Below are 25017 nucleotides of genomic sequence, written 5' to 3' on the forward strand. Positions count from 1 at the left end.
TTGAAAGTAAAATTTCATACAATTTCAAATCGCTTAATTTAAGTTACATGTATTACACATAAAATATAAAATAAAGACCTATATACTTATATTTAGCAACTTCACTTTAACAGAAAACAATAACATAGGGTCTACTGGAAATTTAGCCTACATAACATTTCCGTTAAAATTCCCATTTTTTTTTTCATCTCATCATCCTCACCCATTCCCTACACTACGCTTACACGAACACTTACACATACACTCACCCTAGTAGGATTACACGACATAACTCTCTCCACAGCTGCACATCATACATAGCGTGGCCCGACGAAGTGGTGTGTAACTTGAAAATAGGGCACAGTTCTTCCATCTATCCGCAATAAGCGAAACCCGAATCATAAGTGAAGTGGTTAGGTATTACATACATAAGACTTACATACATAACATCCTACATACATACATTCATACATACATACATTCATACATACATACATACATACATACATACATTCATACATACATACACACATACATTCATACATACATACACACATACATTCATACATACATACATTCATACATACATACATTCATTCATACATTCATACATACATACATACATACATACATACATTCATACATACATTCATACATACATACATACATTCATACATACATACATTCATACATACATACATACATACATTCATACATTCATACATACATACATTCATACATACAATCATACATTCATACATACAATCATACATTCATACATACATTCATACATACATACATTCATTCATTCATATATTCATACATTCTTTCATTCATACATTCATACATTTATTCATTCATACATTCATTCATTCATTCATTCATACATACATACATTTCTGTTAAAAATGTAGGCCTATTACATATAATTTTAATTTCAAGTCGTACGTGTTGGCCTATCAAATATTATTTAATGTAGTCATGACGTCACTGTTTATAAAATATAAAGCTACATCCCATCCAGCTTTGAGATAAACGAACAAGAGTCGTTTCACATGAGCCTCATTTATTATATATCAATTACCAGTATGTTGACTTACAGGCATTAAAGGAATAGCCTATACTTCAGTATTTATAATAGACGAAAGTGTTCAACAAACATTATTATTAAAATGAGTTGAAATAGGGTACATTATGAATCGTTTAACCACGTTTATATTCCTGTTATATTACAATTTCAATTATAATTTCAAGTTCAAAGTGTAAAATCAACAAATAACGTAGTCTCCGTATTAGGGCCTACATGGATACATTGTTCAACTAGTTAACTTAAGTTACATAAGCTAATTAAGTAGAATATAATTTACTGAACTGTAAAAAAAACGTAGACCTATAGCTATGAAAATGTATTAAATATATAATTTATTAACAAAATCTAATAAACACATTTATTTTTCTCCTGCTGTCCAACGATAGACAGGGTTCAAAGAGTTGGAGTCTCCTCCACTCTAAGATCCCACATCCAAGCAGCATGTGCTTCACAGCTTCAGTCTGCTGCTTGCACAATCCACAATTGAGATTTTCTTGAAAAAACCCCAAAGTTTGTATACTATGTTTCCTGAAACGAGCGTAGTCTAAGTTATCATCTTAGGCTAAGTTTTCTCCTCTTCAAATGTAGGAGAGATTTTGCATTAGTTTGGTTGGCGTCGCCGATATGTCGGAATTTTGGCCCGCAGAAGTTCATTTTACATGCCAGTAAATCTACTGACATGAGCCTGTCGCATTTAAGCACACTTAAATTCCAACGACCTGGGCCGAGATTGAACCCGTAACCTCGAGCACAGAAAGTCAGAGCTATACCGACTGCGCTAACCAGACCAATTTTAATTTAAATGACAAATGTGCAAGGTAAGTCTATTAAATTTTATACTACTTGAACATTTTTCTGTCCTTTGTTTTCTTCGTATGTATCGTATGCTAGCTCATACTAGGAATCGCTCTGTTGTTTGTACGCTCTAGTAACTCCCTGTGAAGGATAAACACTAATCTCTCAATTCTGTGCCATAAATAGATAAACGGCAAGTTAAATACCGAAACTACTTTAAAACATGCCAGTAATAAAAGAAGTTAATTGTCAGTTTTCGTTACATAATAGCAGAAATCTTTAGTAGCCTATATCATCATGTTAAAATGTCACTTACTCCTCCGGGGTGGAAAATTGAGTAGTTATCTGGCATACTTCAATAAATCGATTTCATTGTTTTAACACGTCTTCTTATAATGAGATGTGCGGAATCAACGCCGTCTTTAAATGCCTTACAAATATCCTGAGTGTCTTTCTCATTCTTATAACTAGGAAACGAATTTCTAGTTCCGTACCTATTTTGTTTGTTACGTAGATCTATTTTGTTATTCAGATATTTTTACGTTTCATGTATGCAGAATCTCCTTATTAAAATTCTATAGGACCTAAAACGTCTAAATGAATCATAAATTCCTATAAATGTCTGACAGCTATGTTTGTGTCTGAAAAAGCATCTTTTTATGATGGTTGCAAGAACATATTTATTCATTCGTTAGCCGCTAACGGACCAATAAGTTCGAAAGACGCGTTGCAAGAAACATCTTTAGTGTTATTTGGTCCGTTAAAGGATTAACTAATTTAAAGAACTGTTTTCCCTCCTATAATAATATTTATTCCTCCGTTAGACAGCCATCTTACGTATATTTTGTGTATTGGCGAGTAGTTTATATATTTTGATTCATCATAATGTTACCTGTATGAGATTCAGGCATGCGATATTTTGTATAATAGACCTAGATGCACGATATTAAAATAATATTGCATATCGATGGCTAAGAAGTGATACCTCGTATCTGTAAAATTGCTGGTAAATTAAGAAAAAACTGTTTTAGAAATTATTTTCTCAAAATATACAAACTCTTTATTACGTTTCTGCTTTCCAAGATCTCTACTCGAGAAAAAAATATTATTACACTGTCCAACAATAATGCAGTTATTCTAAATAATCCCTAATAATAATAATAATAATAATAATAATAATAATAATAATAATAATAATAATAATGTAATGTTTAGGTGAGAGGTTTGGACTTTTTCCATTGTTGGTTGTCACAATAAAAAAATTAAGACACAACGTTTAGAAGGGTGGTTCTCCCTTCGTCTTCAGGTGGAAGGAAGTAGGGAAGAGAAAAAACCTATTGTTGGGGGATCGTTACGTACAGCTATTCTGTATGAATGATCGTCGATTCCTGGCTTCGGTGGAGATTACAATTAAGAAAGACCCGAAGTCATTTGCAGTATGTTGGCACTAAAACCAAACGGGATAAAGAAGATGGGTGTGAAGTAGCTAAAAAATTGATGTAAGACACACAAAAGGAGGGGGTGGGGAACTGAAGACGAAGGGAGAACCACCCTTCGAAACGTTGTGTCTTAATTTTTTGATTGTGACAACCAGCAATGGAAAAAGTACAAACCCCTCACCTAAACATTAATGATCCACCATTGCTTTCCAACCCCTCATTTAGATCAATAATAATGTAGTTTAACTAACGAATTAGTATAGGCCTATCTTTTTAGCCACTTATTTATTTATTTATTCATTCATTGAACAGCGAAATTATTATTTATTTATTATAGACTTCAGTTCATCGTCTGGTCTGACGTCGAGGTTATGTGCTCCATAGTCTGTCTTTTTATTTCTATAATATCAAGGTACTCGTGCGCTACTTCTAACAACAAATAGGCATATTTATCTTTCTCACTGAAGTCTCTTCCCTGATTTGTTTCTGGTTCGTATTAGTCTATATTTATTGCAAATTTTGACAACAATAAAAACAATGTCTCACATCAGTCTAGTAGCCAATGTTAAATTTTATTCATTCACGTTCTATTGCGTCACTTGCGAAATCCAAAGATGCTTGGTTAACGATCCAATAACTAGTGTCCCATTAAATAACTCTTCTGCAAATCGACAATCCACTAACTTTAAAGGTCCACTGACTAATGGAGGAATACATTATTTTTATAGGTCTGTTGTATTGCAACCCAGAGTTAATATTTTTTGACAATATTTAAAATACAAATACCGGTACTAAAATGAAAAAAAAAAAAACTAAAAAATGACAAAAATGACATTTAAAATGTAGAGAAAAATTATCTTGCACACTGGTTTGGCAAGTTCACTCCATATTCTCTCAGAAGGGAAGGGAAGAAGATTTTACGTAACTAACAGGAACCGAAGTTCATTTGAAAAGTCGATCTTAGCATAAAGGTGTGATAGGTTGTTCAGATTAGGCGAGAGCTTACAAATTAGTTTTCTCATCAATGCAGCCCTGTTACGCGAAATGAAACTGATCAATCAGCAATCAGTCTCTTTCACTGATGGAATTTGAATCTTCAGTCCAGTAGCACTCATTGTCAGCACCAGTTCTTTGTACATAAATTCCACCTACAATGGAATATTGACTAAAATAATAAAAATTATTAACTGTTAATTTTATATAAACTCCTGAAAGTCCTAAATTGAATTTTATAAATTTCTAAATCTTTCTTTTTTAGCACCTAGAAGTCCGTTCTCTACTTATAACGTAAGACGAAATGCCGTAATACAACAAACATCTGGGTCAAATCATAGTTTTTGCTATGGTGGAACACTGTATAATATTTTATTAAAGATTCTCTGGTATTTGTAAACTGAATATAAATAAGTTTAAGAAGATTTCTTTTATATAATTTTAGCTGGAATCAATAACGTTTTATCATTTCTGAAATTTTAATTACTTTTTGTCTCTTAAAGAATTGAAGAGGCATATTGCGGATGGATGGCAGGGCTGTGACCCATTTTCAAGTTGCACACCACTTTGGCGGGCCACGCTGTGCATGATGTGTATTTGTCGAGAGAGTTATGTCGTGTATTAGAGTGAGTATATGTGTAAGTGTTCGTGTAAGTGTAGTGTAGGGTATGGGTGAGAATGATGATGAAGATGAAGAAGAGAGAAGGGAAAACACGGTGCCGACATGCAGCCTACTCCTTTCGAAGAGCACTAAGGGGGCCGCCTGGCTTAATAATAATAATAATAATAATAATAATAATAATAATAATAATAATAATAATAATAATAATAATGATTTATTTTGTCTGGCAGAGTTAAGGCCGTAAGGCCTTCTCTCCCACTCAACCAGCAAAAAGTGTATATACATATGCATGAACTTACAAAGAATTCAGCAATTTGACAAAGAATTCAACAACGTCCCCATCCGAAGGACGAACCACTATACATACTAATAAATCGTTCGAGAATTAATATAAATTTCGCCAGTCATCTACACCAACGGTTTCCAATTACAGTGGACTCTCTTAAGTTCGACAGAACAGAATTGAAAGCTCAGTCCAATAAGGGTAGTGGGTGTGGCAGGTAAAATGAATACAAATTCTTATTGGTTATCCATCAACGAATACAGTACTGTACTTGCATTTCCTGCCCGCCCCGAGACTTGTGTATGCGCTTCTAGTACCACAGTGGGTTTCGACAGTTCCGTCTCACAAAGGGCACAATTCTCAAATAGGAAAAGAAGAGCACATTAATTTAAAATCAGTGATTAAATATGGATGTCCTAATCAATAAAATATTCTGTTTTCCTTTAACAAAAGTATCACTACAAGACACAGAACCAATTCCCATTCAAATGGCAAACCCATTTCTTAGTGCCCGTATAGGGGAGTGTCTAATTCTCCTACGTAAGAAGTCGAACTATAGGATGTCGAACTTGTTTTCTGTCGAACTTAAGAGCTTCCACTGTACTTTTCTTCGTGAGTCATACAAAATGTTCATTGTTTAGACACATCTTGCTCCACTGGCATTAAGTATTATTTCCGACTTAAAATATATTTTAAAAATCTCTTTTTTTATCAGAAGAAACTATTGCATTTCTTATACTAAAACTGTAGGGTATAGAACAAAAATTGCTTACAATTATCACTTTATTGAAATCATCTTCCAAAGTTCTCTCTTTAATTCTTCAAGGGACAGAAAGTAATAAATTACAATTTGAGAAATAATAAAACGTTATTGATTCCAGCTAAAATTATATTAAAGAAACCGAAAATACATTCAGAAAAAAACATGTCTTAAATAAAATGACATATCGAAAGTACCAACTTTATTTAAAATAGGCTACACCTATTATAATTATTATAACTTAAGTTATACTGCAACTAAAATTATAGATATTTGTGACATTTAGCAAAAATTTGCCTGAATTTGAATTTATTTCTGAACAATCATCCGAGTTAAAAGGGACCATTATGGTCCGTCCCAGGAATCTGTGGAGCAACTTCGCGCATATGGAGGCGGAGTCTATCTGTGCCGGAGTGCATTGCGGGCAGCATCAGCTCGAATCCGCTAAGGGGTAAGATGCTCGTGGTAGAAGGTAGAGCAGAGTTCAGATAGAAATTGTCCCCTCCTGCAAGTGATTGCTCGCTTCGTCTAAGCAATGCCTCCGCCCAAAGCGATCATTGGCCCTAGCCCTCCCACATACCACTTCCGCAGAGGTCTTATTTCGTCTTTCTACTCCACAGATTCCTGGGACGGACCACAGAAATACTGATGGCTTATCGTTTAGGAATGCGGGGAAACAATTGTTTCGCATCTTGCTTCAAAATATGTATGTAGGAGCTATTTTTAGGGCTTTTACAATTTATTATTACAATTAACATTCATTGAATGATTACTGATTAATATGCAAAATCTAAATTACATGTTTTGTCTATTGTATTATTCATATTTTGAAGTGCGTAAGATATAAACCTAAAGAGTGTTGTTTAACGGTTCGACGACTTAATCAAGAGAAACCATAATAACTCATGGCTCTTCGCCTGCCAGGGAAATCACAGATCTTGCCATCGTAATGCCACAGTCTACTATATACAGTCACGAAGCTTGAGTTTTGAGGGTGCTAGAAACAATAGACTGTGACGGTACTATTTTGCATTACCTGTAATGAGACGATATTAGCGATCCTAGTGGTGAGCAACTATCTAATGTTTGCATATTTACTACGTATTGAGCTTCGCGACTGTATATACTAGACTGTGGTAATGCTCTTTCTAAGCCATTGTTGCTTCGTACACATCGAAGCCCTATCTGGGCCTCTCAGGAATGAAGCATCAGCAAATCTCTCTTTTGAATATTATCCTCATCGCTCCGGTAGTACAAGGCGTTAAGGATTATATGGTTATATCTCTTGAGCTTTAGATTGTATGAGTTACTTATTTTTCAACTGCCTGATAAAGATAAGGTCAGATTTAACACATTTACTTCAAGGATGTCCTTAAATTTGAGAAAATCACTTGATTATGTAACCATCTTAAATAAAAGTATAATCAGTTGCTCGTATACCTAGGTACATACACAATTTTATCTTGGTGGTATTAATTAAAAGAACGAACTCATATTTAGTCATGGCATTTAATCTTTCCTCTTTCATTGCCTTCAACCTGTACATAACAGGAAAGAGCTGCAAACTCTGTAAGAGCTTTGGATTCAGTAGTTGAAAATCAGTTCAGCATACAACACTGGACCAAAATGTATACTATTTCGCTGTTCGTTGTTGTCATTTGTGCTAGGATTTGTAGTTCGGAAGTTGACAATTCATTTCCTGAAAATTTTATGTTTGGTGTAGCTACTGCGGCATACCAGATAGAAGGAGCTTGGAATGAAAGTGGTGAGTCCAAATTACTTATTTTGCTTTTGTTGAACTGGAAATGATAAAGTGTCGGGCAAGTATTGAAAATTATTCTACTGGAAATAAAAAGCAGTGATGTAAATTAAGTTCTATTTTTATTAATAGTCAGCACAAGTTTACTCCACTTGCTTATTCATACTTCATCCAAGAAAGATAAATGCAATTAAGATAAAGCAACTCTCTCTAACTTCTTTCTTAATCACAACTGGTTTGTTTTATCAAAGGTATTAAATTATACGATACTAATTTTACTCATATTTATAACACATTCACTTAAGGAGGAAATAAGATCGTGGACTTTGCAATTCTAGACCTTACAGTGTTGTGGAAAAATGCTTTATGAGATGGAAGCACCTATAGTCTAAGCCAGAGTTAACTAACACTGATACTAAGATGATGGATGTAGCTAGAAAATTTTACCTAGAAAATTATTGTTCAGGGATAGGAGTTTTTAATATGTTATGCAGCAATTATACGGCACGATCGTGCAGTAGCCTACGTAAGCTGTCTTGATGGCTCTTGGCTAGTGTGTGAGACTGTCATGTCAGCACGCTCGAGTTTAACAATAATAATAATTATCATCATTTAATTCGAGAAAAATTCGTTCCGGCACCGGGAATCGAACCCGGGACCTCTCAGCTCTGCGCGCTGAGTGCTATTTCCAACTGAGTTATGCCGGTACACGATCCACGGTGGCGGCCAAACTCCTCTCGTTGTAAAAGTTGGAAAGAGCATTCAGCGCGCAGAGCTGAGAGGTACCGGGTTCGATTCCCGGTGCCGGAACGAATTTTTCTCGAAATAAATGATGATAATACAAATTAGCTACTTCATAGTAGTCGTGTAATATTTAATGAGGTAGGCGAGACCTCATATATGATGAGTATGTGATGTATTAACTGTTAGCAGTTGTCAAACTGAGATCGAATATGGCCATAAAGTCATTTAAATATGCGCTCCTGCATGTATGACTTACATTGTCTGAAGTGCAGGTAGTAAGGCCGTAAAACATTATAACGAGAGGAGTTCGGCCGGCACCGTGGATCGTGTCCCGGCATAGCTCAGTTGGAAAGAGCACTCAGCGCGTAGAGCTGAGAGGTCCCGGGTTCGATTCCCGGTGCCGGAACGAATTTTGTCGAATTAAATGATGATAATACACATTGGCTACTTCATAGCAATCGTGTAATATTCATATATAATGAATATGTGATGTAATAATAATAATAATAATAAAAATAATAATAATCATCATCATCATCATCAACACTACAGCCCGGGTCGAGCCTCGGCTTCTTACAGGATCCTTCGCCATGAGTCCCTATCCTTGGCCACCGTCCACCATGTCGCCATAGTTTGGACTGTCCGGCTAAATTTCCTTCAAGTTTCTGAGCAATAGGTTTTCCGAGAGATTGAATAACTTTACAAATATACACGCGGCACATATTAAGTTTTAACTGTTCCGTAAGGTACACATGTTTCATTACTTATATATTTGTTTCATGTATGTCTTAAAATAATATTTATGTGTCATGCAAATCTTCATTTTATTTATTTGTGTAAACAATGATGCACTATGGGGCCAACATAAAAAATTATAATCCGCGCTCTAGTCACATTCGTTTGGAATGGTTTATTCAAGAATGTGTCCAAGACTAATTTAGAAAGATGTTAAATGAATTATCGTTGAACCAAAAACGGATGCTTCCTGGACCAAATTAACATAATTTTAATTTTTTGGATGCAATAGCAATTAAGAAACATGTTAAAGGAATTATCTTTGCACCAAAATGTATGCTCCCTGGACCAAAATGATCGTATCTTAATTATTTAAATATAATTCCAATTAATAAAGATGTTAAAAGAATTAACCTTGCACCAAAAACGAATGCCTCCTGGACGAAATTACTTTATTTTAATTATGCCTATTAATTACTTCATAGTTTCATCTGACATTTTATGAGATAGTTACGACTGAGATACCTATTGTTAATTGTTTTTATTTAAAGCAGTATGCCATAACTGACTATATAAGGACTCTAGCTTGGAAGCTTGGAGGTCGAGATGTGAGATGGCCTACAAGCCACAAGTCGTGCTAAAGATGTTGCTTTACTAGAATTGACGGCAATTCGGAAGGCGGTAGTCTGCTGGCGTTTGCGTCAAGAGAGACAGATACTCGTAGAGAGGGCAAGGCAGCGTACAACATTGCCACATCGTACTTCACGCGCACGTGCGATGCAAATAGCGCAGGAGAGAATTTAAATTGTCAAAAGACAATAATGACCTTAGCCGTTGATTACTGTAAGCATGACACCAAACAAACCGTGTTTCCTTCACTAACAATATTCTTTGCACGGTTCTCAATCCCACACCACATGCTTCTGCAGTCGTTTCTTGCTTGTGATGTCACATGCCAGAAATGCTACGGCGCATATAGCAGCCGACCGCCTTCCGAACTGCCGTCTAGTGTAATTATCTATTATGGAGTGTTGTGTACTACCTATTCAGTAGCCTATATAACTTTGCAGTGATCACATCATGTCTCTGGAGTAGTATTTTAAAATTCTGAGGTTATTTTTCAATTACTTCAGCATCTTTTTTTCTCCCGTATGTGGTGTGAGAGGATGTCGAATTTTCACCGGTGAAAAATAATAAAATGTATGAAATTATATTAACTAATATTCATTTCTGTTCATGATTGCAGGTAAAGGACCGAGTATTTGGGACACACACACACATCTTCAAGCTGATAACATTGCCGACAATTCAAATGGTGACGTCGCGTGTGATTCGTATCATCTGTATAAGGATGATATTCAAATATTGAAAGATCTCGGCGTAAGTTAATATAAGAGCATTTATTTCTTTTCGGATTCCAGACCTCCCAGAATTTTGTTCTAATTCAGGATTTTGTTTTCACTGAGACGAATAAATTAAACAATAGATACTATCTAGCCCCACTAAGAACATTAACCATTTTGAAGAGCGAATTAAAGGAAATAACATAATAGTACATTATGCAACGAGCCTATAATGGTAGTAATTAAGACGCAAGTATGATTGTTTATGAAACGAGCGCTTGTTTCATAATTTTCATACGAGCGTCTTAATTACCATTATAGGCAAGCTTCATACGACTTTTTATGCTCGACCATATTTCTAACTTAAAATTATTTAAAATTAGGTCTTCTTATGGTTATGTGCGAACTGACCTGAATTGTGAGATGTGCGCAGACGCGAAAGTATTGATTTTTTCCGAGGCCGAATGTCATTGACCTTGGCAGAGAATAAGATGAAGATTACTCTGATATAACCTGGAAATTGATTTAGAATTGAAAAACGAGATGACAAATTGAATTTATTTGAATATTATTTACAATTAACGCTAATTATAGTAACAGAACATAACCTTCTGCGACAGTATTGGATTTCCAGCCTCCGTGACTTTTCGCTAATTGTCTTTCGATTGCATATCCGAGAATAATCGATATAACTGTACAAAGCTGACTTGTGATTGGCTGAACACCTGAATTTTAATGAGTAGGTGTACTTTAATGACATGCATTAAAGGACTGCTACCAGGTGTATAATTACTGCATTTCGGCATGGTCGAGCATAAAGTCACTACTAATGTTTTTGGTCGTGATTTAATGTATACATACTTCTTAGATGTCCGTCAAACCGAACTTCAACGAATAATAGGAAAAACTGAAAGATTTTCTCCTTAATATAATGATTGTTTCATAATTATGCCGTAATTCGTTACAATTGAAGGACTTGGGACAACATGGTGACAAGCCAGATTTGAAATTAACTTCCCTAAGAATATTTTATAATAGGCTAATCACAGTAATTCTCTGTAACAAAATTTGTGATAGACTATTTAATGTCCAATAGGTCATGGAATCTTATGCTTTCATGTAAAATTTGAGTGTGGCCTGATTCTATGTTGCCCCAAGCCCTCCAATTATGTGACAATTTAAAATCCCACTTTGACTTTATGTATATACTGCAGGATACTTATTGTTAGAGCACGTATTGGAAATAGGCCTACTAGTACATAACTTAAATATACAAACACATATTAAAATCATGATTTTCATTTTAAAATACGAAATTAAAATTTATATTATTTCAATATATCAATAAACTTGTTTCATATAGGCCTACAAGGTGTTAAAAAAGGATCTAATATTCCGACAGGAGAAGGTATTCATAAAAATAAGAAAAAAAAGTCTTGTAAACAAGGGTCCTACAATTAATATATTTGAAGAAAGAAAAACCGTGAAATTGGTGTTGTAACAACTATCTTATAATGTGAGTTAAAAAAGGTTATAGTATTTTGAGAGAAGTTATTCATAAAAACAAAAATAAAAAAGTCTGAAAAACATGGGTCATAAAATGAATATTTTTTTTTAAGAAACAAGGACTGTGAATTTGGTTTTGCAACAACAGCATATATCTTCTAATGAATGTGAGCTCTTTGCTAGTTTGCTTGTTTTTTAATTGCAAAGTAATAAACAAAAAAGTAAACAGGCAGATATTACGACATACTTGACATACTTAAAATATACGCTATCGTTACAGTACCAATTTCACAGTCCTTGCTTTTTTCAAATATATTAATTTTAGGACCCGTCTGTTAGACATTTTTTCTTGTTTTTTTATTATGGTTTATTTAACGACGCTCGCAACTGCAGAGGTTATATCAGCGTCGCCGGTGTGCCGGAATTTTGTCTCGCAGGATTTCTTTAACATGTCAATAAATCTAATGACATGAGCCTGTCGCATTTAAACACACTTAAATGCCATCGACCTGGGCCGGGATCGAACCCGCAACCTCGAGCACAGAAGGCCAGCGCTATACCAACTGCGCTACCAAGACCGACATTTTTCTTGCTTTTATGAATATTGTCTCCTCTCAAAATATTAGATTTCTTTTCTTAACACTCTGTATTAGAACTTACTTAAAACCTCTGGCAAATGTAATACTTTTATTACTTATTTTAATAAAAAATGTAATGGAAAAATTACATTAATGATTTATCAATCACGATGATTGATCGCCTTTTCAGAAGCAACACAGGCAGTATAAAATGTAGGGGAGAGTTGGGTAGTATCGGACATCGGATAATATCGGACAGTGCATTTCTTTCATCTACCACCAGATGGTAGTTCCTGAATAACATGGTTACGTTTCTGTATGCGACATCACAGAAACATAACCATGTCATTCAGGTACTATCATCTGGTGGTAGATGAAATAAACTCACTGTCCGGTATTACCCGATGTCCGATACTACCCATCTCTCCCCTAATTTAGTATCTTGCTGAGCATATATGCAAATGCATAGTAAATTTTGTTATTAAATTTCAGGTTGATTTTTACCGTTTCTCGATATCTTGGCCTCGAATTTTGCCAAAAGGTCATGTGCACGTAATAAATCAAGAAGGAATCGACTATTACAACAACCTTATCAACGAACTGAAGCTTAACAATATAGAACCAGTCGTAAGTATCGCAAGACAAAGCTAAAACTGGGTCAAAGCGCCAGCTAGCACAGATTAGTCATTTTCCGTTTAATTTTGTTTTCCAGGTGACAATGTATCACTGGGACTTGCCTCAGATACTACAGGATCTGGGCGGGTGGGCTAATCCTGTGATAGCAGACTACTTCGAAGACTATGCCTATGTTCTGTTTACAAAATTTGGCGATAAGGTAAATGGATTTGGAAATTTAAGACATGTAATAAATCTTAAGGAAGAACAAAGTTGTAGTTGTGATAATGTTGTGTTTATGTAATTAAGATTTATCAGTGATATGGATTGCCAGGCTTTTAATCATCATCATCATCATCATCATCATCATCATCATCATCATCATCATCATCATCATGAATTAGACTAATCAGGCTGTTCTAGTCTTCCCACCGTTCTTCTTCCTCCTGGATCATACTGAAAGGCTTTCTTTGGTATTCGGTTGTCGTCCATCTTTGATATGAAGGGTTCAGAGTCATAGTGGGCCAAGTGCCATATATTAAAAACGGATAAAACAAGGGTTAAAATTAAGTGAATATCATAATTCAATGAAACATATAGTAAGTAATATAATGTATGCACATTAAAACAAAATTATATATCAATCTTCATTAAGCTATGGTATTCACTTAACTTTAACCCTTGCCTTCTCCGTTTTTAATAAATGACACTTGGCCCGCTATGGCTCTGAACCCTTCATATGACATATGACATTGTGTTCTGTCCAGTTGTGTTGGTGGTCATATATATTTTATCGTTTACACTTTTTATTCCTAGTTTTTGACGTATGCCCATATTCTTGATTTTGTCCATAATCCTTTCACGTATCTTAAATATAGGCCTATCATCTTTGCAACCTGTATCCTACTTCTTTCTTTTATTCTCATTATTCAGTTTTTACTTCCATAAAGCAAAGTGAGTATTATTAAAGTTTTATATAACTTTAGTTTCGTTTCTTCCTAAAGTTCTTTTGATAGTTCCGCATATGTCTTGGAATGTTTATATCTTTACATCGATGTTTTTGACTTCTTTATAACTAGGAGCTGGATTTATATGACCTAAAAAAATAGGATATATTTGTGCATTTATGATCTAAAACATAAAAAATCTGACCAATAAAATTCTAAATATGACTTTATCAGTAGGACATGCATGTTAGATTTTTTAAATTCTTGGCATTATACATAGATTAAAATAAAATATCTAACCAGTTGGATGCTATATTTAAGCAAATTACTTCATATGTTCTCTGTCTTTAGAATAGCATATTGGAAAGATACTACAATGAGTGAACGAGAGGGAGGAGAAAGTTACGAACAATTGAAAATTGTAAGGAAACCCTGTTTTGTTGTGTACAGCATGTTTTCGCTCACAGAGCCGAATAGACTAGGAGTCTACCTGCTACTCGAAACCCCATATTCCACAGTCAGTGCATAGCTACTTTCTTTTCATTGCATTTCTGCGAAAATATAGGTATTAGAACTATCATGAAAAAATTATCATAAGTTAGTATTACATTTCTCCGAAAGTATAGGGCTTAGGTATTTTAGAGCTATCCTGAGAAACTTTCATAGTATTACATTTCACCACGGCTCGTTATGGTTTGAATGAATGTATTAAATATGAGAAATGCACAAAATATAATCTTATGATATGAATTTTTAATAAATATGCTATACGCTTAAAAATGCCTAAATATGCATACAATTATTCCCAAAATATAACGTTAATATGCAGTTTCATACTAAATCTGCTACAAAATTAAAAACGGTCCAAATATGAATTTATATGCTCAATAAAAACACTTTCATTTTCTTCAGAATGCTTGGAATCAAATTTAAATGAGTCTGAAAACCGAAACAATCCCATAGGAAAAATATGACATGTCATAGAAATCCGCCCCCTTATTTATAACTAATATCACAACCTAAATATTTGAAAATGCCAGATTTTTAATTTTATTTAAATAAAGGTATATTATCGATTTTTCTTAAACCTAGAAACCTAAACTAAACTCGAAAACATTGATCACTGGGGATGAGTTAGTAATCTCAATTCAGGGTACTTGTTACTTTCTCCCGTGTAGCTAAACTGGACCCCTAGAATAATAAGAGTATAGGTAAACAGAGTCCCAGTATATCTGAAAAAAAAAATACGTCGAGATTATTATACTTGATTTGTTACGCTTCTATACTTTTGCAAAATATTTCAATGTGAATAGTTGTTTTTGTTCATAATACGCTATGTCATGGTGCTAAATTATTGTGAATTACTGGCATGCACATAATTTTGTAGACACGTCTGAACAATGTTTGTGGATTTTGAGATAGACTTAGTCATACATAACACCGAGCTGTTAGTCTGGCCTTAAGGTAAGGAGCTGTCGTTTTCACGTTGGCCAAAACTGTAGAGGAAAATACAGTTACTCGGTCTGACTAATGAATAACCTAATTATCAATTCAGAAAATAGTAGCTTCCTTAAATATTCCTTCGGGATTCCGTTTTTACATCCAAAACACGCTATGAAATGTTTCACGTAAAACAATTTTTATCTGGGAAAGGAAGCAAAAATGAGCAAAATATTATTAAACACTTTTGTTTTAAATATCTCAAGAATAATCTCTTGGAAATAATGACATTACTTACGGTTCTATATATATATATATATATATATATATATATATATATATATATATATATATATATATATACTGTCGTAACAGTGGGAGGGGGATGAAGAACTGACTGTAAACATAACTTCAAAACTTGACGGCAGTGACGGTATTGACTGGCTTTGACCAATAATGGTGGGATTATGGTCCGTCCCAGATCTGTGAAGTAAGTTTGCGCAAGTGGGCGAAGTGAATGGGAGGATTTTATCTGAGCCGGAGTGTATTGCGGGCAGTATCAGCTCGAGGCCGCTAAGGGGCAAGATGCTAGTGGTAGCAGACAGCGTATTCCGAATCTCACCGGACCGGTGGACAACAATGACGTCACGCTGCAGCGAAATAGGGACAAAACTGCTGGAAGGTTCGATGGCTGTCATGGCGACTGTATAAGTTGTTTGTGCTACGCTAGCAAAATTTTGCGAAATTTCCATACTGCCATCTCGTTCAAAGAAAAGAGAGCATAAACAATTTATTTCTTGAACTGGTAGTAATAACTGGTCCGTTGACATGTTCGCTCATAAGCCATTAACATATTGTTTTTACGTTGTGCTCATTACAAACAATACAGCAGAACTAAAGCAGAACGCACCGCCATGACACAACAGTGCACGATGTCATTCGTCTGCTAATTCCCGCCCTAAACAAGAACCAATCAGATTCACTGATGGCGGCTGATGGAGACTGCCACCACCTCTGCAAGCTGATGGCACCGGTGCGACACCGGTGGAGCATCAATGACGTCGTCGGTGGAATTCGGAACACCGTGATGCCATCGGATTGCTCAGCGGTGAGATTCGGAATACGCTCAGATGGTATTAACAGAAAGTGTGAGAAATTTCTCAATGTCTATAGATCTCCTCCCTTCAAGCTCTCTTCGTTTAAGTAATGCCTCCCCTAGAGCGGTCATTGACACTAGCCCTCCCACACACCACATGCGCAGAGGTCTTGTTTGTCTTTCTACTCTACAGAATCCTGGGACGGACCATAGTATAATCAGATTTCGAGGTTTTACAGTCACACGTGTATTACTTTGTCTAGGTGAAGTGGTGGATAACAATCAACGAACCAAGCAACGTGGCTGCAGGCTACACCAAGAACAATGGCTTTGCACCCGGCGTCAGTTCTCTGGGCATAGGGCAGTACATGGTGGTCCACAACATGCTGATGGCACATGCTAATGCGTACCGCCTTTACGACAGAATATTCAGAAAGATGCAGGACGGTAAGTATTGTGCTCTTCTTCAATTTCTCTTATTTATTACGTGTTCCATACGGCCAAATATGGTAAAGAAAGGAAAGAAATAGCACATCATGCATGTTCGTACCTAGTGGAAGGGAAGACTTTGTTTTTCCATACCAATAATAAGTATACCACGTTAGGGAGTCTTTCCCTATGTTCAACCATTAATAATAATTGTGGGCGGCCGGGTAGCTCAGTTGATAGAGCAGCTGGCTACAGACCGGAAGATCCGGCGTTCGATCCCAGGTGGTGACAGGATTTTTTCTCGTTGCCAAACTTTCAGAACGGCCCCGAGGTTCACTCAGCCTCCTATAAAATTGAGTATCGGGTCTTTCCCGGGGGTAAAAGGCGGTCAGAGCGTGGTGCCGACCACACCACCTCATTCTAATGCCGAGGTCATGGAAAGCATGGGGCTCTACATCCATGCCCCCCCCCCCCAAGTGCCTTCATGGCATGTTACGGGGATACCTTTATCTTTTTTTTTCTTCGGAGAAATAAAAATTCAATCTCGTTTCAATTAAAATACATAATGAGGCGGTAGTTACGCAAATCAGCAACCAGGTCACAAACCGGCAATGATTTACTTTAAATCTGGTTAATAGCCGACTTGGAATGTTGAAACATAAAACAGTTGTCTGATTTTAACATTTAAATGTAAACACGGTCCTAACGTCCTCGTTCTGTAGTCAGTCCTTCGTGAGGCCATAAGTTCTTTATGGAAATACCGGGACTCCACAAGTTATTTACATAATTCAAGTTGGATTTAAACATTCAGTAAGGCAATAACTTATTTTATTTAGTTTTTTACTGTGACTTCAATCACATATTATTTTGGAGTCTGTTTCTCAGACCTTAATCTTTATCATTTCAGGCAAAGTCGGCATCTCTGTCTTTGGTGCATGGTACGAGCCATTCGGTAACACAGAAGTTAATAAAGCTGCCAGAGACAGAGTTCTTCAGTTTGATGTAAGTATACAGACTGTAAATGAATCCATTATTCCTTAACTTTATTAGAATACAATTTGCGCATAGCGATTGTTTGAAAGGCTCAATATATGAAATTTTTACGAATAAGTATAGGCCAGGCATGTCAATTGATGCCCACAGGAGCAAGCGCGCGCTTTAGAGTCCAGGAGAGCCTGAGCGCTTTACAGCGGAAAGGAAAGAGACAGAAGAAAGATGTAGTATATGCCGCTTGGTCGAGCTATATACAGGGATGGCCAGCACTGATTCAATAGATAAAGGGAAGAGAACTTATTAAAACTATATTCATGTTAATTTTTAGATTTACCTGAGAAGTATAAGTGCATTATAAGAATGTAAGTTTTAATTTTAATGCTCATTTTTCACAAGTTTGATTTTTTTATTCAAAAGAAATATTTTCTCAACTTTTCGTATAGAAAAGTGAAATTTTCAGGTATAGGCCTATTTATTTATTAGCCTTACAGAATGTTTTCGTAAATCTAATATACCGTATATACGTGTTACTGAAGATAGTGTATTGAAAATTTTGAAAATATTCGCATGGAAATTATTTGTAAGGAAATGAATTAACAAAACAACTACTATTACATCATAAGCAAAAGATACGTACCCATGTGTTGTAAAAATGTCAGCTCTATAGCTTCAGCAGATTTCGAGAAAATAATTTAATATTCTGATGATAGGAAGTTGCTCACAAATATCACCTTAAATGCATAATGCGATAAGAGTTTTGTTATGTAATATTAGTTACTCTTAAAACAGATACAGTACCTAGGTAACTTTGCTTTGTACTGTAATATTGTTTTGATTAGTTTATTGATTACTTTTGTAAGGCTAAAGATACCATCAATATAAATTCCAACTTGTCATGTCATACTCAATCTCTTTCTTTGGAATATCACTTTCTTTATGAATGATGTGTTTCATACACTTAATACAGTAATAATATTATACTAATATTGAATTTAAGTGAATATTCCTTCTTAACTCTCTATTATGTTATTAAGATTTAAAACAAAAGTTCAATATTAAGAAATCAGTGTTAGTACTTTTGTTTTACAGACAATATAGATAATATTAAACAGAAAGAAGCCATATAAAAATAACGACATAAAATTTCACGTTTCGTTTGAAGTTTGTGCACCACTGTTTTCTTAATCCAACAGGCTGATTATTCATATACACAACCTTCCTCTTTCCATACTTAGCGCTTGCTGCCCGCGCACGACGTCAAGGCCAGAAAAATGCACTTGCTTTGACATCACTGGTATAGGCTATAAAAGCTTATGCCCTAGCAATTATTTAAGGCGAGGCAGAAATATCTCCTCCGTTTTCAATTGCACATAAAATGGAAAATATTGAAGTGAAATATCAAACAGTAATGTATGACTTGAGGCTTTCCCGGCGTTTGATGTAGAATAACTCTTCTCGGGTTCTCAGCCAGGTGAGTTGGAGATTAGCTTCCAAGCTTTCGACGGCTAGCTCTGCCATCTTCTTCAGGGACGAAGTGATGTGGGACCACGTCTAGCCGGTATATATATGCAAAAGTAGGGCTTCCCGCTGAGGGCCATTCAGGAGCTAGTTCCCGGTCCCGACCGCCAGGCGCATTCTGGTTGGTGGACACGTCAGCCAATCAGGAGCTACTTGCTGGTCCCGACTGTCTGCCGTGTGCTGGTTGTCTAAGCGTATTGATGGCAGGTTTCCATGCTGTACTCAGCTGTAGACCCCCGTCTCTGTTGAAATTATTGCCATCTAGCTGGATTTCGATGGCTTCCTTGATAACTAAGTCCCAGTAATATAAATTTATTCCTTACGGTATGCTATTTAATCCTCCAGTTCAATTCCGCACACACTTTCAGATTCCATGTCAAGGACGTGTTCCTAGCCGCAACACCATACAATTGTAGATTACGTAATTTCGGAATACGGCTTCAGTACTAAAACAGAAACCACCGTTTATCCTTTCGAAAAGGTATGGGCCAATAATCCCGAACTGTGTTACACCACACCAGACAGTGATGCATTCACTATGAAGCGATCACATGTTTATCTCTTTTGGATTTTCCTCTGCCCAGAACCAGAAGTTCTGTTTATTTACACTTCCGCACAAATTAAAATATGCTTCGTCTGACATTAACATAATAATATTTTTGGATAGGATTACATGAAACTGTTTAGCAAATCTCAGACGATTTCCCATATCACAATCTTTAAGTTCATGCAGAGTAATTTGAAGGGTAATTTAAAGACGAACATAACAGAAGCGGCTTTCCGAATTTTTTGATTGTTCATACAGTCCACACCTGTGGAGTAACGGTTAGCGCGTCTGACCGCGAAACCATGAGGCCCGGGTTCGAATCCCAGTCGGGGCAAATTACCTGATTGAGGTTTTTCCGAGATTTTCCTCAATTCAACATGAGCAAATGCTGGCTAACTATCGGTGCTGGACCCCGACTCATTTCACCGGCATTATCACCTTTTCATTTCATTCTGACGCTAAATAGCCTGAGATGTTGATGAAGCGTCTTAAACTAACCCACCTAAAAATATTGTTCAGACAACTGAAGAAAAAAGTATAGAGTATTATTCTATTAACTATTTTGTTACAAAAAATAGGTCCGTATAAAAGGATAAGTGATTTTCCAGTCTCTAAATCTAGTGTCGCTGCTTGGAATATTACAGATTGGAATATACACACACCCAATCTTCAGCGAGAAAGGTGATTACCCAGATATAGTAAAACAGAGAGTAGCTAGGAGGAGCATAGAAGAGGGCTTCAGCAGAACGCGACTCCCGGCCTTCACTCCTGAAGAAGTAGCACACATAAAAGGTACGAAACATCTACAGAGTGTTTCCGGGATGGTGTTACAAACTTTCAGGGATGATGGCGAAGAGCACATGTATCAATTTGAGATAAGGAACCCTGGTCCGGAAATGACTAAGTCAAAAATAGTTGTATGGAAATGGAATTATAACTTCGCACCACGTGCCCTCCTTCCCTTAACCTATGGAACAGGTATGGGCCGGATGTGTCCTACGTGGGTACTTGCCCCGATACAATCTGTGAGCTTGTCTACTGTTCCTATTGGCTCATCCGTATTCGAAAATCAGGTCTGCATATTCCGCTCTCGTGTACTCCTCCATTTCACTAGGACTGATCGACTGGACACTGCAACTTGTACACATACACTACTGTCTACAGACGTGCATATCAGGACCGACCATGTCCGTTACACATTACGCTATCTGCATTGCTTCAGTGTAGTTTCCTGTCCCCACCCCCCAGACAGCGCACTGAATGGAATAGACAATGTAAACAACGTCAGATGAATACAGTATGTGTAAGATGTACAGATAAATACACATAATTAAGGTGTACAGAGAAATAAAATTATTTCATTTCCACACAACTATTTTTGGTTGTAACTTTCGACTCAGTCATTTACGGGCAAGGGTTCCTTATCTCAAATTGATACATGTGCCCTTTGCCATCATCCCTGGAAGTTTGTAACACTAGACCGGAAACACCCTGTATAACACATCATATTGTTTTATTTATATTACTGAAAAATCAGATTCATAGCTCAATGATGTCTTGTAATCATGACGTTGAATCTTTATTAAATTATTATTCTTAGATATAGAAATGATATTCGTAATAACGGAGCTTTGGTCCAGTAAAATGAGCAGAATTAACATCCATTTGACTGTAAAATAATCTCATGATAGCTTCATTCATCTTAAGCCTCACTCGATTCATTTCAAAGTGGTTCTGTTGTGTGACCCAAATGCCACTAGCAATAATCAACATACATAATTAACTCCAGTGGCAGTTTTCTGTGAACGACATGAATGTTTTGTCAGCTGATGCTGCAACCGCTACTTTCCGTCTCTCGCCACAGTGCCTTGTTTCATATATGTGAAAGCCCCTATTTAAAGTAATGTTTGACGATGCTAAGAAGAGTCATTGGCTTGTGGAATAGCACCTAATAAAACGTGTTTTTTGTTTCAGGTACTGCCGATTTCTTTGGATTGAATCATTATACAACGACACTAGTGAAACACAATGAGATTAGCGGAAATGGCGACACGGATGCGGAGATGACTGCCGACCCAAAATGGCCTTCAACAGCGTCATCATGGCTTAAAGTAAACTCTATAGACTCATTCAGGAACTAATGCTTCCAAAAATGTACTTCATAATCCTGAAGCTGCCTTGTGGCCGTTCCTTTTGATTTAAACTAATTCTTACAATGAATAAATAACACAATGGACTGACAGAAACATGTTGTTGACAGGTGTATCCACCGGGATTTCGAAGCCTGTTGGCGTGGATAAAAAACGAATACAATAACCCCCCAGTGTTCGTCACGGAGAATGGATATTCTGATGTAGGAGAAATCCACGATATGGAGAGAACAAGATACTATATTGTAAGTATGCAATATTTAACTGCATTTTGTAGCCCATTACTTTAAAGTTACCGGTATATAACATTTAAGAAAATGTTTTAACATTAATTGTACAGGGTTTTTCAAAAGTAAAGCATAGGCGTAATGATTGCAATTCAAATTAATTAAGGAGATTTTGGCTATAAAGCTAATTAAGACATACGATGAAAGAGTAATGGAACGGAGAAAAATTCTCTCCGGCGCCGGGATTTGAACCCGGATTTTCAGCTCTAAGTGCTGATGCTTTATCCACTAAGCCACACCGGATTCCACGCCGGCGTCGGACAGAATCGTCTCAGATCAAGTTCCAACGCTTGGGTTCCCTCTAGTGGCCGCCCTCTGCACTACGTCATAGATGTCTATGAACATAGGACTGAAGTCCACACATGTGCTGAGGAGCACTCGTTATGAGTGACTAGTTGGCCGGGATCCGACGGAATAAGCGCCGTCTTAAATCACGAAGTGATTTACGCATATCATATATATTAATTTAATGTACCGAAGTACATATGATATTTCCATGCAGATATTCTGCGTCATCATACGATGTAAGAGTAATGGAACTCTTTCATCGTATGATGACGCAAAATATCTGCATGGAAATATCATATGTACTTCGGTACATTAAATTAATATATAACTAAGACATGTCATTTCTTATACCGTAACATGGGGTAACTTTGCACCTGCAGGGGCCACTTTGCACCATCTATGAAAAACTTTTTATATAGGTCTAGGGGTGTTTACGTGAACCAAATTTATTTGTTCATCACTTCCACCAATAGATGGTATAGGCCCCTACTCGTACGTGTTCAGTATTTTTCCACTGTTCGTGGTTACAGAATTTGTTTATGGTATTTCTATACCTTAACAACAGAACGTGTGCATAATTTGATTGAAATATAGATCAAATTAATTATCTTTCATCACAGATGGTGTGCACAATCTCAAGGTAAGTTATATGTGTATCTGTTCCTTATTCATGCATTTAGACTTTCTAGTTTCGTTTGTGCAGCTGTTTTGTCGGCAAATGGTGTTACAGAATAATTTTCTAATCAAGGTGAATTTGAGGCTAAATTAGGGTTACTTTACACCATGACACAAACGAGATTTTTAAAAATATTAATTGCATTATTTTGATTTGAGGACCTTCCATGAAGTTTAAAAACGCTTACTATAATTCACACTTTGTATTACAGCTAAATTACTTGAATTTGTTTTTCTTTTTATTACATACTAGCCGTACCCGTCCGCTCCGCTGCACCCGTTAGAAATAAATATAAAGTAATTATATAATTAAAATAGGACATTTGATCCAGGGAACATTCGTGTTTGATAGAAGGATAAATCGTTTATTATGTTACTTAATTTAAATTGAATTAAAAAATTAAAATGCGATCATTTTGATACAGAGACCACTCATTTGGTCATAAAAATTAGTTTAGGAAATACAGGAAACGAATATACAGAATAGCCTATCAAATTTTCTGTGCATAAGAATCTATTTTAATCTTACCTGTCCTCGATTTACTCAGAAGTTACTGTGATAACATTATAGCATTATGTCCACCTAGAGAAACTACACTTTCCAATGGTGAATTAATAATTAATTATACAAATCGGTTAATTTAGCTTCCGATATTACTTCATAGAAACGCAAAAACATTATCTGTAGGCTATCTTTCATAGCTTTCGATTGTTGCTGTCCAAGGCCCCTTATAGACGAAGTCATTTGTTTTTTAATTCATTACACGGCCTTAGATGGCAGTTATTTTAATTTTAAAACTCATTTATCTCATTAAATATCAGTCCTATCAAAATTTTGTGAAGAGTAAAACTTATCGGAAATCATTTTTAAAGAAACTTTTGTTATGTAGCATTTTTCACAAAAATCAATAATAAGCGAGATATTTCGATTTATTTAATTCAGGCTCCCTTATAACCCCCCTTTTAAATAAAGTATTTTGAATGCCATGTAGCCTAAAATCTAAGTTACAACGAACTATATTTATATTCCAATTTTCATCGAAATGCGTTCAGCCATTATCGCGTGAAAAGGTAACAAACATACAGACAGACATACAAACAAAATTTAAAAAAATGCGATTTTCGGTTTCAGGGTGGTTAATTATATATGTTAGGACCAATTATTTTTGTAAAATCGAAAATTACCAGAAAAATTTCGGCTACAGATTTATTATTAGTATAGATTAAAGTTATATATGGTTTCTCACTGCCAAACTTGGTAACAAACTGAAAATATGCCAAAGGAAAATGCTGAGAAGGATACAAATGCAAATGACCTGAAAGGGAGGATATTATGGAATAAGAATAGGAGGATGTAATTGGGAGACTAAATCCACCCAAGAAAGTATCAAGAAAGGGCTTGCTTA

General features: G+C 35.9%; 1 protein-coding gene across 1 annotated transcript in view; it reads left to right on the forward strand.

Annotated features, from left to right (window-relative positions):
* Nucleotides 1-7428: 7428 nt before the first annotated feature.
* LOC138702271 (lactase/phlorizin hydrolase-like) overlaps nucleotides 7429-25017 on the forward strand; it is a 79389-nt gene continuing 61800 nt past the window's right edge. Inside the window, exons 1-9 of the mRNA XM_069829852.1 lie at nucleotides 7429-7726; nucleotides 10446-10579; nucleotides 13119-13253; nucleotides 13339-13461; nucleotides 16988-17171; nucleotides 18061-18155; nucleotides 20856-21003; nucleotides 22186-22322; nucleotides 22472-22606. Of these exons, the coding sequence (XP_069685953.1) occupies nucleotides 7588-7726; nucleotides 10446-10579; nucleotides 13119-13253; nucleotides 13339-13461; nucleotides 16988-17171; nucleotides 18061-18155; nucleotides 20856-21003; nucleotides 22186-22322; nucleotides 22472-22606 (1230 nt within the window). The 5' untranslated portion in view covers nucleotides 7429-7587. The remainder of the gene's footprint in view (nucleotides 7727-10445; nucleotides 10580-13118; nucleotides 13254-13338; nucleotides 13462-16987; nucleotides 17172-18060; nucleotides 18156-20855; nucleotides 21004-22185; nucleotides 22323-22471; nucleotides 22607-25017) is intronic.

Source organism: Periplaneta americana, chromosome 6 (assembly GCF_040183065.1).
Source record: "Periplaneta americana isolate PAMFEO1 chromosome 6, P.americana_PAMFEO1_priV1, whole genome shotgun sequence".
NCBI lineage: Eukaryota > Metazoa > Arthropoda > Insecta > Blattodea > Blattidae > Periplaneta > Periplaneta americana.